Genomic DNA, 16183 nt, shown 5'->3' with positions numbered 1-16183 from the left:
AATGCTTATTGACAGACTGTTTCCCCGTGACCAAGGAGCACAAATATTGAAAGGCAGGAAGAAGGAAGTCCTGGTTCCTAAGGAAACTTCCTAATGGGAATAAGTCTTTAATGGGACCCTGTTTAGATTTAATTATTAATTCATAATTTATTATTAATAATTCCTCTTTGCTGGCAGGCAAGGTGAATTTTCTTTGCACCATCACTCCCCATCTGCTTCTTCTTTGACTTCAACTTGTAGGATTGCACTCATTTGCATGGCTCCCATTTAAAGCAGATTCTCAGAAGCTTCTGGAGAACTTGGCCCCCAATCCACTGCTGGAGTAGCTTTGGTCAGAAACAGTCAAGAAAAGACATGAATTCTCTTCCGTCTCAGCTGGTTCACAATTACTGAGGTTTGGCACAAGTTTTACTGTCAGAAGGAATTCAGATGTCCCAAAACACACAATCCACATCACGACTAATTAGAAAATAGAAATAATACCAGAGAGACAATGGCCTTCTGTAAAACAGCAACATTCTCATATTCTCTCTCTCTTCACTTTTTCTCTCCTCACTTTCTCTCTCTCTCTCTCTCATAGTAGGAAAGAGCAGTAGTGTGAGGTTCTTAGATTATTGTAGAAGAAAACCCACAACAGCTTCTTAAAAGCTGGTCAATAGCTCAAAAGAGATGAAGTTGTACATGTCCCAGGGCTTAAAACTTCAAATGCTCACACTTTTTTCCTCCTCAGTGGCTTTATTGAACTCTGAACTGAAGCCTGGGAACTTGAATTTCTCGGAAAGCTTCAGCCCACACAGACCTGGATTGGGATCGAGGGCTCACCAGTGCCAATGCTAAATATGTAGCATGAGGGTGTTGATTCAGGAAGCTGGCCCTGGGCAGCTCCAGGCCAAAAAGCATAAATATGCAGAATATTTTTGCAGTCTGGGGAAATTAAGGGCTCTTCTCTCCTCCTGCTCCTATCTTCCTCCTAGAGTATTGAGGTTCATGGGGAAGGACAAATCTAAATATAGTTCTCCCAGGAAGGTTACATCTGGTACTCAGGGAAATAGTGCCATTTACAAAAAAGAGTGTCTCAAGCTAGCCCAGGTTTCCCTTAGAATAGACATCCCCACAGAATAGACCCCCGGATGGTTCTCAATACAGTTGTTGGATTTTCATTTTTATCAGTTTTAATTTTTGTAAATGCAAACATCTGAATGGGTAGCCACAAGGTAAAAAGGCATTTCCTGACCTGTAATACTGCCATCTGAGATCATGGCAGTTCAGGATAAATCCAATTCATTTTCTCAAGCTGTTTTTCTGGTTTCGTTTTTGTTTTTTGTTTTTTTCTCTTCAGGAGAGCTAAGATGACAGGTCAGCTTCATTTCAATGGTTTTCCTTTGGATTGTCATACCCTAAGCTCTGGGTTCAGACTAGCAATTGAGCTGGTGCTAGAAACCTTACAACTGAAGACCAACATCCTACCCTAATTAGGACTATGAGCTCATGGGAGTGTTTACTGAGGCTGATCCTTGGGTGTACAATGCAAAACTCGGGAAACTCAAATATATCTCTTCATTTATTACGGGAGGAGTTTGTTTGTTTGTTTGTTTAAACACAGTTCTTGAATAATTAGCTTGGGGAATAGGAGTACAAACAGAAGCACAATCCAAGAATTTGCTGGCAGCTTTCACTGCTGTGGACATTTGCTATAATTCTGTCATTCTTTCCAAATGCTTAGAGAGTCATTGTGGCACAGTGGATAGAATGCTGGACTTGGAGTCAGGAAGACCAAGGTTCTGATTCTGCATTGGGTAACATTTATATGATCCTAAGCATTATCACTTAATTTCTCTAAGCCTCAGTTACCTCATCTATAAAGTGGGGATAATAATAGCAGCTACCTCAGAGGGTTGGTATGGCAAGCATTTATTAAGGGACTGCCTTACATGATGTGAGATCAGAGATAAAATATATAGTATGATCCCCAAATGTCAAAGCAGTATAGAAATGACACTAGCCACCACAACTATCATTATCATCAAAAAAATCAGCACCATCATCTTGAAAGGTAATCCCTAAAAGACTGGATTAGAAGTCAAAAGATCTGGATTGAAATCCTAGCTTTCCACTTGCTAGATGTGTGACACTAAGGCTAGTTTGTCAACAATCATTTATGAAGCACTGTGCTAAGTGCCAGGCATAAAAAAGGGCAAAAACAGTTCCAGCCCTTAAAGAGTTCCCAATCTAATTGAAGAGACAATGTAGAAGGAACGAAGTACATACAAGATCTGCACAGAATCAATGAAAGACAGTCTCTCAACCTCTCAGGGCTTCCATTTCCTCTCCTGTACAATGCAGATAATATCTCATCAGGTTTGATTAAATGAGATAGCTTAGGCAAAAGCCATCTGACAACTATTAAAAGAGGTGTGAAAGCTGGAGAATCTTTCTAGCCTGGCAAGTTGCCTGTTGCAAACTCATGATGTGGTGTTTATGTTGGTGGAAGGTCCATACCCACTGCCCCAGCATCCCTTTGTACTCACATTGCAGCTCTCCTCATTGTCTGGTCGATGAGGAAGGATGAAAGAAAAGACTGAGAGGGGGCCATCGCACTTGTCAGCAGGTTGAGTGAAATCCAGGCAGCTCGTAATGATGCTGTAGTAATGAGTAGGGATTGGAATGGAGCTTCCTTCAACATGTCTGGTAGAGGAGAGTGAAAAAAAAAAATGACACGTAATCTTCCTTCTTTAACAACAGCCAAGACACTAAGATTAACTCCCACACATGGTAAGATCATTTCTCATTTGCAGACAAGGGGGTTAGTTAAAATACTCACAGCTCAGCCTGGTTGTCCCTCATGCATGGAACTCTATACCTCCTCATCTCTGCCTCTTAGATTCAAGTCTCAGCTAACATCCTACCCTTTGCAAGAAGTTTTATTAGTGCTACTACCTTGCCTCTGTTGATTATCTCCAATGTATCCTGTCTATAACTTGTTTGTACATAGTTGCTTGCATGTGACCTCCCCATTAGACTGTAAGTTCCTTGAGAACAAAGACTGTCATTTGCCTTTCTTCATATCCCTAGCACTTGGTACCATGTCTGCACATAGTAGGTGCCCAATAAATGTCTAACAGACTGATTCAAGGCTCTCCACCAGCTAGCACCAACCTATCTTCCTAGCCTTGTTTCTCATAACTCCCACTCTGGCTCCACACTCTACATTCCAGGCAAATGATACAACTAGCTTTTCTCCAAACTCACCATTCCATTTCCTTACTCTGCACACTTGCCCAAGCTGTGCCCCATGAGTAGAACACACTCTTTCCTCATCTCCACCCCTTAGAATCCTGATCAGCTTTGAAGGTTCAGCTCAGAAACCACCTATGCCATGTCTTCCCTGATCCCTCCAGCTATTGTTCATTCTCTCTCTCCTCAAATTATCTTATCCATAATTCCCTATGCTCATATCAAATTCCCTCAGTACAGTATAACCTCCCTTGAGCGCCAAGCTTTGTTACTGTCTTTGTATCCCCCATGACTTGCACACAGTCAGTCCTTTAAAAACTGTTTGATCAATTAAATTATCCAGAGAGTGGAAGATGAGAGGGAAAGGGAGAATGAACACCCTAGCTAAAATCGATGGCAATTAGGGAGGGAAGGGATCCTGTGGGCTAAGGCACTGTGCTAAGCACTTTACAAATACGTGCATTTGATCTTCACAACAACCCTGTGAGGTAGGTGCTTTTATTAATTAGCTTTCTCATTTGCATGATTCCCTTTATGGTCTCCTGTGTGTTTACTGACCTAGTATAGAAGACAAATGTTCATCCCCTTCCTTTCAAAAGTGATGGACAAACACACTGCATTGGCAGATCCTGTGATACATGGATTGAGCTATTCTGAGAGTCCTACAATAATCCAAATGCCTTCAAAACAATGTGCTGTAGTGGTAAGAACATTCAATTTAGACTCATAGGAATTGGGTTTATCACTGGGTTCTGGTTTTATTACTTCTGAGTCCAATTACTTAATTGACTTTGAGAAAGTCACTTCACCTCCAGGGCCTCAGTTTCTTCATGCAAAAAATGATCAGGTTGAACTAAATTATCTCTATGACTCCTTCCAGCTCCAAATCTAATAGGAAGTAAATAAGAATTGAAGGACAGCATGTGGTTTCCTATGCAAAGGGCACAAGCTCTGGAATCAGAGGACCTGGGTTCAAATTCTGCCTCTGCAACTGGCTGGTTGTGTGAATCTGGACAATCTGAAATCCCTTTCAGCTTTATATCTATAACCTGAAGATCCTACGATAAAAGTCCCTCGATTCCTTTAAGTCTTAATCATAAAGTCTCATTTTTTCCTTGAACCCTTTCCCAAATCTTCTTAATTCTGATGCCTTTCCCCCATAATTATTTCCTATTTATAACCTATATTGTATTTAGCTTGCTTTGTTTATATTTGTTTGCATGCTGTTGCTTTTTTCCCATTAGAATGATTATAAGCTCCTTGAGGGACTATCTTTTGCATCCTCAGTGCTTAGCACAGTCCCTGGCACATAGTAGGTTCTTAAAAAAATGTTTATTAAATAATTGTTTGATTGCAGTCTCATGTATAAATGTTTTCTTGCAGTAGAGACACTTACATAAACTAACTACTACTTACCAGTTAACTAATTATCTTAACTTTGGTCCAGGGCTATAAGGGATTGAGCACTAGATCTGGAGTGAAAAGGTTCAGATAATTTACATAAAGCCTGGGCACCATGCCTTTCCCCACCATTTTTTCCCTTTTTTCCTGCTTCATACTTCCTAGCTTGCTACTAAGCAGTTAGTGTACTATACGTAGTATACTATCATGGCATATAAATCTTTACAAAACCATTTATTCCACTAGGCTTGATGGTGCACAACCATAATCCATGCTACTGGGGAGGCTTTGGTTGGTGGATTGCTTGAGCTTAGGAGTAATGAGCTGCATGCAACAGGTTAAGTAGATTGGATGTTCATACCAAGTGTGGAACCAATATGGTAAGCATTTGGGAATAGGCAACTACCAGGCTGCCTAAGGAAGGCCAAATCAACCCAGGTCAGAAACAGAGCAGGTCAAAGCTGTCATGTCAATCAGTAATGGGATCAGGCTTAATGGCTGCTGCACTTGCAGTCTGGGTGAGATAGAGACATACCCTCCTCCCCTCAAAAAATTGTCTATTTCCATAGTTATGTTATTAAAAAAAATTAAGTGATATAAAAAGGTTACCAACAAGCACAAAGAAAAAAAGAAAACAGCTTTTTCAAATTTTACTACTCTTTCTGAGGAAATAAATGATTGGCCTATAATCAAATCTGTAATCTTGAGAATGGGAGCTGAGACCTTAGAGATGAATTAAACCACTCCTCTCATTTGACACATGAGGGAACCTGAGGCCAAGAGAGGTTGAGTAACTCACTCAAGGTCACACAGGAAGCAAATAGCTGTGTGAGCACTTGTAACCAAGGTCCTCTGACTCCAAATCTAGTGCTCTTTCCACAATACCACCCTCTCATCATCTTAATTTTAGCTCAAAACCCAATATTAGTAGAACTGTGCAATCTCCAAGTTGGGAGGGACCTCTAGTCCAAACTATACTTAAAGGCAGGTGGTCATCTAGTTCTTTGCTTAAGACTTCTAATGAATCAGAACCTTCTACCTCTCCCAAGGCTTTCCATTTTACTTTTAGACACTTCTGTTAGGTAACTTTTTTTTCCCTTACATCCAGTCTTATATGAGACTTTATATGTAAATTCAGCCTATTACTCAAGTTCCACTCTCTGGGCCAAGACTGCACTTCAGTGGAATTGCTCTCACAACTGTAGACAATGCTTCTACCAGACCAAACTGTAACCCAGGCCTGCTTTCCCATATTGTAAAATTCTTGCTTCTGTCGCACCTTAGGTCCTCCATGAAGGGTCTAGCCAAACACTGAAAGCCTTTCTTTCTCTGGGCCTTTAGTATTTCATGTCTCCACAGAACAAAATGTTCTGTGTTTGGATCTGAAGTTCTACTATGTGCCAGTCAAAAGGCCGCACTTGAGGACCTAGAGGACCACATGTGGCCTTGGGGCCACAGGTTCTCCACCCCTGGGACACATTATGTTCATATTATTCTCTAACATCTAGAACACCTTTCCTATGCATCTCTGCTTGTTGACATGTCTCATCTTACCACCTATCCCTCAAAGACCCACTCACTTGCTACCTTTTCCATGAAGCCTTCCTTTCTAATCCTCTGTGGCTAGAAGTCATCTAGCTTATCTACTCTAATGCCATTTATTAATTATAATTGATATAACATATAATTAATGTGTTATTAATAACACTAATATTGCACTTATATTGTAATTTGTATCATATTTACTTCTGTTTTTGTCTAATTTCTCTTACTAGATCATAAACTCCTTGAAAGGAGGACCATGTCTTGTGTATCTCTATATCTTCCCTACCACCTAGCCCTCTCTATTGTAAATAGTAGGCTTGTTTTCATATATTTGTTGAATCAATATTTGAGTCAAAGGAAATTAAAAGCTGGAGAACTAATGAGGAGAGATCCAGAGGGAAGGATTTCAAGAACACAGTCTCTTTTTGTTACTCAAATATTTGACAGATAGCCTTTAATGACCTTTTGGAATTTAAATACAGAAATTGAATTTTTTAAAAATGTTAATTAAATGTTAATGTAAATTAATTTGAATAATTAAGTATGTTGTAAATCAAATTAAATAATTAAATGTAAATGAATTATTAAACTTAGTCAAATAATTATAATTATTAAACTTATTAATAAAATTCATTAATACATTAAAATAAATTTAATGCTAAATTTAAATAAATACAATTCTAAAAAAAGGAAAATTTAAGTCTTACTGTTTGATCTTGTCTTGTGTATCATGTAAGCCATCATAGTCATAGTCAAAAATGGGTCCACTGATGACATTGACTCCATTCCTCTCAGTTGCATATCTTTTCACCAAAACCCTTTGGAAATAATTCCAGATTCCTGTGCAAAGACACAATCTTGAGTGAGCAAAATGCTTCTACTTTAACTGAATGTTTGGGAATACATTTCATTGTGCCAAAGACCACTGACTTAAAATTCTAGCTCAAATACATTTTCCTTCAGCAGCTCAGAATTTACCATACCTGGAATTCGCTCCCTCTTTACCTCTACCTGTTAAAATTCCTTTTTTCAAATAAAAGCTTATATAACTTCTGCATGAGGTTTTCCTTGATTTCCTCCCCCACGCACCTCAGTTGTTCATACTCTCTGCTTTCTTTGTGGCCCCTCAGGTGAAGAAACAAGGCACTGAGACATGTTCTGGGGGCACAGATAATCTGAATTTAAGCCTCCATTTTCCTTGTGTGCTATCTAGATGATGCAGGTTCAATGGAAAAAAGTTTACCTCCTTCCCAACCTTATTTATTTACTTCTGACGGAAGTCCAAATCATAGGGTGGAGCTTTGAGAATAGAAAACTAAACGTATTCACTGGCGGAAGAGAGTTATATCATTTGTTTATGGACTACTATAATTCCTTTGTTTTGTACGTATTTTCTGTGGAGTGAAATGAGAAAGTATTGTCCTGGATCCAACATGCATGGTGGGTCTGAGTGCTTGTACAGGATCTGACAATACTTTTACCCACATATGTGGAGACCTAGACATGAGCTACATTAGTTATAATTAGAGAATTTTAGAGGAAACTGGGGGCAGAGCACAAAATAGTCAAAGAAATAGGATTTAAGGGGCTGCCAAGATAGAACCTGACCCATGCAAGCTTGGGGTACTGCACCCCAAGTTACATATATGTTGCAGTTCCTTGTCTGTGTATTATAGACAGTTCTCATTTTCAGTAAGTGGACTTTTCTACAGACCTCCACATAATGCAAATTTGCCCTTGGAGGGGAGGAAATAAGGAAGGAAAGATGGATGAAGTTAGAAAGGGGGCCATTCTCCCACAAAGGGAGGAGGCCGGTACATGGTTCAAGGACAAGTGGGGGCCAGGTACACAGAAGTGAAAGCAGAAGGAGGAACATGAAGGGCCAGAGCCAGCCAGGCACTGAGAGGAAGAACATGTGGGGGCCAAACACCAACACAGACAGGAGAGAACAGGCAGTCTCGGGTACCCAATAACAGACACTCAGACGCAGAGCAGGTGGGTGGAATGGGGCAAAAGTTTCCTCTCTAGGTGATGGAGGTCTCAAGCCAAGCCCCTGATCTGACAGCAGCAGTGGAGGCTCTTTCCACCTGTCCATTCTTCTGGAGGATGGGGGAGGGTATTTTTAGGTATTTTTTGATTGGGGGAAGAGGTGAGAGTTATGGAGTATTGAGTTGGGGGGACAGGGGCAGAGAAAGAGAGAGAACAGTACAGTACAGTAAAGTTAAGATAGGTGTTTTTTTTGAAGTGCAGATTTCTTTCAGAATTCTTTAGGTGAAGTCAATTTTGCATAATGGGAATTTATGTGAAGGGAGAACTGCCTGTGTTCTATTTTGCCTCATAGAACATAAACTCTTTAAAGTCATGGATTGTTTTGGGGTTTTTTTGGACCTTTGCATTCCCAGAGCCCATGCATGCTAAATGAAACCAGTTTTAGCAAACAAAATAAGAGATCTTGAAATTTTATCAACATTCCTATTTCTGTATCAATGCTTACACAAAGGAAGAAAAAAATCAACTACAATATTTCAACTCTAGGCTCATGAGAGAAATAACATCAATTAGGTGAAGGAGACTTTTTTGGTCCCATCATGTGAGGAGGAATTCATGGAATGATAATGATAACAACTTATAAAGCACTAAGAGTTCATCGAAAATATTTGTCAAGCATCAGTTTATAGAAAACACACCACATTAAGTAGTGTATATACAAAAGGGAAAACCTTCAAGGAGCTTACAGTCTCAAACATTTTCTTATCTTATTCTCACAACAAAATATGTATAAATATTTTATTCATATTTTGCAGATAAGAAAACTCAGTTAAGTGACATAGCTAATCTCACACAGATAGTGAGGGACAGAGCTTTGATTCAAATCCATGTCTTTTGACTCCAAGTCTAGTATTCTTACCAATATCCTCATTTCCAACCCAATAAATGTTTATTAAATGTCTATGACAACAACAACAACAGTTAGCATTTATACAGTATGTTTAGGTTTGCAAAGCTCTTCTCAAATCTCACCTTATTTGATCCCTGAGAGATAGGTACTACTATTATCCCCATTTTATAGATGAGGAAATTGAGACCAAGATTAAATGACTTGCCCAGAGTCACACAGTTAGTACGTGTCTGAGGCAGACTCTGAACTCATACCTTCCTGATTTCCAACAATCTATCCATTGTGTTACCTACTTAATATGAGAGACAGCATGGAATAAGTGGGCAGTAGATAGAACACTGGCCCTGAAGTCAGGAAGACCTAAGTTCCAATCCAACCTCAGACTCTTACTAGTTGTATGATCCTAGGCAAGCTGCTTAGCCCTGTTTGTCTCAGTTCTTCACTTGTAAAATGAGTGGAGAAGGAAATGGTAAACCACTCCAATATTTCTGCTAAGAAAACTCCAAATGGCATCATGAAGAGTCAGACATGACTGAAACAACTGAACAATGATGACATGGAATAAGTGGATAGACAGCTGACTTGGGTTCAAGTCTTACCTCTGACCCATACTGGTTGTATGATGCTGGATAAGTCCCTTAACCTTTCAGTGTCTAAGGCAGATATCTAAGAGGATTTACTGCAGAAGAACCTTCTCAAAGACATTACCTTCTATTGAAGGAAACTAGGGTTAGGGTTACAGATAGAAATACATAAATTTAATGGAGAAACTCTCTGGGAAAGCATTAACTAAACACTACTAAGCTTTGCAGGAAACATGGACCACGTGTCCTTTCTATCCCCTGTGCCTGGTGCTTCTGCATTCTGCAAAAATATTCTGAATAAAGAATGAATGAAAATAAGAAAGCACATGGAATCTGATGTCATGACACAGTTCAACACAACTCGAAGTTTGTATAATCATGCCTTTGGGTTCTACAAATGTACTCATGTCAGTATCACTCTAAGTTTGTTCCCCCTGTAGACAGATAAAGAAAAGACTTTCCCTCAAGCCAGGGAATTCTTGCTTTTCAACAACACACAGCGCTGTGCTCAGTGAAGCTTCAGACACCGGTAGGGTTGCTTCAGACATTGATCTTGCCACAAGGTGGCGCAGTCGATCGATTGTTAGGCCTGGAGTCAGAATGACCAGAGTTCAAATTTGACCTGCGTGACACTGAGCAAGTCACTTAAACTCTACTTAGCTCAGATCCCTCAACCGTAAAATGGGGGATAATATAGCCCCTACCTTCCAGGGTTATTGTGAGGATCAAATGAGGTAATTTTTGTAAAGCATTTAACACAGAGTCCAGCATATAGTAGGCACTTGATGTTTATTGACTAGCTCACAGTAGGCACTTAATAGATGTTCCTCCACCACCACCACCACCACCACCACCACCACTACCACCACTACCACCACCACCACCACTATACTATCCAGAAGGATGGTAATAAAAACAATCCTTCCAACTGCACAGTATCTTAAGGCTCTTCTATACATTATAGCATTTGTTCCTCATAGCAGTCCTATGGGGTAAGTAGAACAAATTTTATCTCCACAGATAAGGAAATCAAGGTACAGAGAGGTTAAGCCACACAGTAAGCTAATAATAGGGAGTGGGGGAAAGCCTCTGAGATCATTTAGAAGGCTATTCCACGCTACCCCACTCCACTCCTATATCCCCACTTCTCTCCAAGAGCTGGGCCATTCTCCCTCTCCTGGAGAGGCTATAAAGATCCATGTCGTCCCACTCCCTCATTTTTACAGATGGGGAAACTGAGGCCTATAAAGACGGTAAGACTTTGATCTGAGCTCACATATTTAGTAAGTGGCAGAGCCTAGATACAGACTGGGGTCTCAAGCATAGAGCAAAGAGTGCCAGTTCTATGCACTAACCTGCCTAACATGCCCGAATGCATTCACAGACTTCTACCTCCCAGGCCTGCACCTAGCTGACCATCCTCTTGATGTAGCACCAATGTCGTTTTGTCAAAGATGTTGCCCCACATGGGATGCCATTAACCAGCAACAGTAAGTAGCATGGAGGTTAATGGCAGTACTGTGTCTACACTTGTCACAGCTTCAAATGTGAAGTTAGTATTCTTAAAATGAAGACCACTCAATATATATTTAGGTGGTACCTGAGAGTCTCCAAGAGTACTACACACTCATAATTTTGCTCAAAGATTACTGACAGGGTATTTATCAAAATTTACAATGTATTTACCACAAGGCTGAGTGCTCATGGATCTCCTTTTTTCCTATCAAAGGAACAACAAAAACTGGAGTGGAGGGTAGAGGAACATTTTAAATTTCTGTTTTAGAAGACAGACAAATATGTATAAAGAAGTTAAAATCACTGATTTTAAAACTTTTATTTAATAACTACAATGTACTCTAATTCTCCAGTCAAGAGAGGAGGTAGAAAAAGAGAAAAAGAAAGAGACAGAAGGGAAGAAAAAGAAAGGCGAAAGTATAGAGAAAAGGGGGGTGGTCAATAGGTTCTGAAGCTTTAGGCAAATAACTATAGTTCATACTTTCCTAATCAATGAGGAAATGGGTTTCAGAGCATTGTCTCACACTCATAATCCTTTGAAAAAAACTGGTTAGCTAGTTAACCACTCTTGAGAGCTCTCTATCTGCTCTTCATACCTTCAAAGGTTTCACTTCAAATGGGACAGACACCAAACAAACAGCCCACCAAAGGAGAAAATATTCTCTGAGTTATAATAGCAGACCAGAGAACCATCACCCTGGGGACCAGAGGAAATCAGCCTAAGGTCACATTTCCTATCTGCTTTCTATCATTTCAGAGAATTTGGTTCTCGTGTAAAGAAAAAGATGGGAAGAGGAAGACCAAATGCTAATCTAAGCAGAAGGCACTGAGAGGGGGAGGGAGGAAAACCAGCACAATGAGAACACTCAAAAGGCCAAAGACCGCAGCAATGTGGCATGTGAACAGACCATCCCACTGCTGGGGGAGGAACAGTGAGCCCTCTGTCCGAGGCCTGTTGCAATGCCAACATCAGGATGGTACTGTGTGTTTCCTTTATTACTGCTTAGACAAAAATGTGTCAATAAAGAACAAAGGCCTCTAGCAAACCCTGATTTGAGGAAATTAAATGAAGCCACATTCCAAAATAACATTTGCAAAGAATATATTGACATGGGCTCCTGGAATGCTCGAACTGGAGCTGAGAATGATCGAGGAACCAGGATCCAGAATTATAGTATAAGCGTATGCATATATGTTTGTACATGTATATGTGTATGTCTATATTACAAATGTATATGCAATATACATATGTATATATACACATGTGTGTATCTATGAACTTGTCTTATATGTGTGTATAAAGATCTTGATGTCTCTATATAGGAAACTCTTGGCAATTGATTCTATCTTTGAATTAAGTTGTTTGGAAGACAGAAGAAGGTACAGTAGAAGGGCATAAGCTCAGGAATCGGGGACCTGGGTTCAAATTCCACCTCTGAGGCTTATTATCTGTGTGGTAACTTTGGACAAGTCATTTAATCTCCCTCAGCCTTGTAAAATAAGGAGGAGGGACTGGATGACCTCTAAGGTCCCTTCTGGCTCTGTATTTATGATCCATCCTATGCTTTTGCTCTACAATAAAGTAACCATCTAGAGCAATCTCTCTGAACTTTATGTGTCATTGCTCCAGCGCCAAGGTAGGCAAGGCCCTTTACCACTCTCAAGATGGGCCTCCATTTCTCATCTCAGAGGGACAGTCCACAATGAGGTCCTAACATTCTTTCCAGCTCTAGGTTTGTGATTTTATGTCACTCTTTCCAAACATTTCTCACATGACTATCCTTCATGTACAATTATGTTCCGGCCACACTAAACTACTCTGGAAATACACACTGAGCTTCCCTGCTTCCAGGGCTTTATTCACACCATTCGCTCCAGCTAGAAATACCCTCATCATCAGCTTCACTGCCTATTAAAAATCTCCCCATCTTCCAATGCCCAGCTTAAATGCTACTTGCCCTTACAAAGGCTTTGCCAAACTCCAAAATAGGTTGTAAAATTGTCCCTCATTCAAACTCCATAAAGACTTTGTTTGTGCCTCTCTCAGGGCACTTAACTTTAATAGAAAGCAGAAGTTGATTTGCACACTTCCCTGATCCTAGCCACTAAATTGTATGGTCATTGAAGTCTGAGACCACATCCTAGTCACCTCTGAGATCACCTCAGAACAGTAGCACAATGCCTTTGCACATCATCAGGACGCAATAGATATTTGTTAAATGAATCAATTAATAAATGGATTTGGCACAGTTAGGGTTTTCTCATGGAGAGAATCATGGAACCCTATCACACATGGATCACCGATTTTTAAATTATCAGTAAACAATCAGATATATGCCACTAAAACTGTACTGAAAGTAAATTAATAATCATTTGGTGGTCAGAAGACAGTTCATGAGTCACTGGTATTTTAGACAATATTCTGAGGAAAACACATTAGAGGTTCTTAGTAAATGCTTGATGAATATCATTTATCATTTGACTGATAAAGCACTAAAGTACCACTTATCAGAACTCTGAATAACCACTTTTGACCATAACGCCAAACAGAAAAAAGACAAGCATTAAAGATAAATAGATGTGCATATATGTGTGTGCATGTGTGTATACTACATATATACATTGCATGTATGTATATTTCCCTATCGTATGCAAAGATGTTGATAAATACACATGATTATAGAAAGAGGTCCCAGAACATGAGAAGACTTTTGGAGGTAAGGAGTATGGGAGAGGGGGCAGAGAATCCAGACCTAAGATTCCATTGATAGGGGGAACTCCCAGGAAGGAAATTCCTTCTACCAATGCAAATTTATATTTTTTTAGAAAGCTGTAGTAGGGCACTAGTAGATTAAGTGACTTGGCTAAGGTCACATAGCTATTATGTGTTAGCAGCAGGGCCTGAGCCCATATCTTCCTTACCCTGAAGCTAGATCTGTGTTATGCCATGCTGCCTCTTCTTATAGATAAAGGAGTCAAAATATATTAACAAGTGGTTATAAAAAGAAGAAAAATGCAAACTAACAACTATATGAAGATAATACAAATCATTAAACATGAGAGACAAGAAAATTAAAACAATTCTGAAGTCCCATCTCATATCTGGCCAATGGGCAAACACGACAAAAGAAATAGCCATTGTTGGAAAAATAGGCATACTCTGTTGGAAGAGTTGTAAATGGGTTCAACTACTGTGGAAGATAATTTGATAAAATTCTAGAAAAAGTAACTAAACTGTTCATACTTATTAACCTAGCAATATTACTACTGTCACATACCACTACTATCTATAACCAGTTACTGACACAGTGAAAAGTCCCAAAACATTTGTGACAGGACTTCTTGTGGCAAAACAAAACCAAAAAACCAAGAAACAAAGTGGGTACTCATCAGTAGGAGAAAGGCTGGATAAGTTGTTGTATACAAATGTAATAGACCATTACTGCATCCTAAGAAATAATAAATGAGAAAAACAAAGTAACATGGGAAGAGCTGTATGAATGGATGCAGTGTATCAAGCAGAATCAAGAGAATGACATACACAATGACTCTAACTATGTAAAGGAAAACAACACCATGAGATGCTGGATGAAAGTCATGACCAATCTTCTTTCTGCAAGACTAGTGAAATACGTCCTCTTAGTAGAAAGGCAGTGAACTACATATGCAAAATAAAACATACTGTCTCATGTGGTTAATGTATCCATATGTTTTGCTTAACTGTACTTCTTTATTACAAGGGAGGGTTTGGAAAGTCCACAATGGAAATGAATGGAGGGAAGAGGAGGGGAGGAAGACATTAAAACATTTTATTAAAAAAGTAGATTGATCCCTACTTTGTCAATTGCTAGTTAAGCAACATTAGGTAAAGCCCTTAACTGCTCTAAGCCTCAGTTTCTTCATCTATAAAATGAAAATTGTTATGGCTGCCCAACTACTCTGTTAGATTGTTGTGAGGTTTAGGATAAGGAGATAATTTCAAACAATTTTGAAATCTATAAAATGCTATATAAATGCAAAGCATTGCCCATACTATCTAAATTAAACACATAGATTAAAAAGGCAAATATTAAATGCTTAAGGTTATTTTCACAACTGCTTAGGCTAAATGTACTTACTTTGGAAGGCAGGATACATTGGAATCATGTTAGTTACGAGGAAGGCATCATATTTAGATTCTGCGGAAGAGCTCAGATCTAAAATGTTTAAATGAAAACAATGTAGTGTTAATTACTTAGACATTACCAATATCAATTGTGTCAGATTCTCTAATAGGCAGCATATCTACCTTTTCCCCTGTTCCTATTCCCTCTTCCTCTAACCATATTCTTATATACCTATTCTTCCTCTCTCTTACTCACCCGAGTACAAGTGCATGAATGTGTGTGTAAACACACGTAAACACACACACACACACACACACATACACACTCCTCTTCTTCCCCCTTCAATCCCCTCCCATTTTTCTTCCCTTTATTTCTGCTCCTTTCATTCCTTCTTCCTACCAATGCTTTGGATCTGGATAAGGATTACGCTAAGATCCTGCTTATTTCCACTGGGGAAATTCAATGTGGTTTTTTTTTAACCCTCAGATTGAGAAGGAAAAAAAAGACAAAATAAATTGATCAAAGATAATAAAAATTATTACAAAATATCAAAATGCTTCTTAGAGATGGTTTCTATCATGTTTATTAAAGGATATGATTAAGACATAAAAAATATGATTAGAAACAAATGCAAGTGTCAGACCTTAAACCATATTATAAGGTGAGAGCAATGTTAAAGGACAAAATGGATAATTTTGATTATTTTAAATTAAAATGTTCCTGTATAAATAAAACCTATGTAGCCATGAATAGAGAGAATGCAGATTGAATGTGATTGGGTCAGAATATTGTTGTGGTGTAGGAAATGATGAACTGGTAGATTTAGAAAACTACGGAAAGACTTGGACTTATGAAAGAAGATGCTATCCACCTTCAGAGAAACAGATGGCAAGTGGAAA

General features: G+C 39.1%; 1 protein-coding gene across 4 annotated transcripts in view; it reads right to left on the bottom strand.

The window, feature by feature from the left end:
- Positions 1–16183, bottom strand: part of ENPP2 (ectonucleotide pyrophosphatase/phosphodiesterase 2) — a 186816-nt gene that overhangs the window by 5931 nt on the left and 164702 nt on the right. For all 4 annotated transcript variants that reach the window (XM_027854024.1, XM_027854026.1, XM_027854023.1 and 1 more), the window contains 3 exons: positions 15297–15374; positions 6888–7020; positions 2529–2685 (listed from right to left, as the gene is read on the bottom strand). In XM_027854024.1, coding sequence (XP_027709825.1) covers positions 2529–2685; positions 6888–7020; positions 15297–15374 — 368 coding nt within the window. The remainder of the gene's footprint in view (positions 1–2528; positions 2686–6887; positions 7021–15296; positions 15375–16183) is intronic.

This window comes from Vombatus ursinus, unplaced genomic scaffold, assembly GCF_900497805.2.
Source record: "Vombatus ursinus unplaced genomic scaffold, bare-nosed wombat genome assembly UNPS02010284.1, whole genome shotgun sequence".
NCBI lineage: Eukaryota > Metazoa > Chordata > Mammalia > Diprotodontia > Vombatidae > Vombatus > Vombatus ursinus.
The sequence above is the reverse complement of the archived record's forward strand: the minus strand, read 5'-3'. Positions and strand labels throughout refer to the sequence as shown.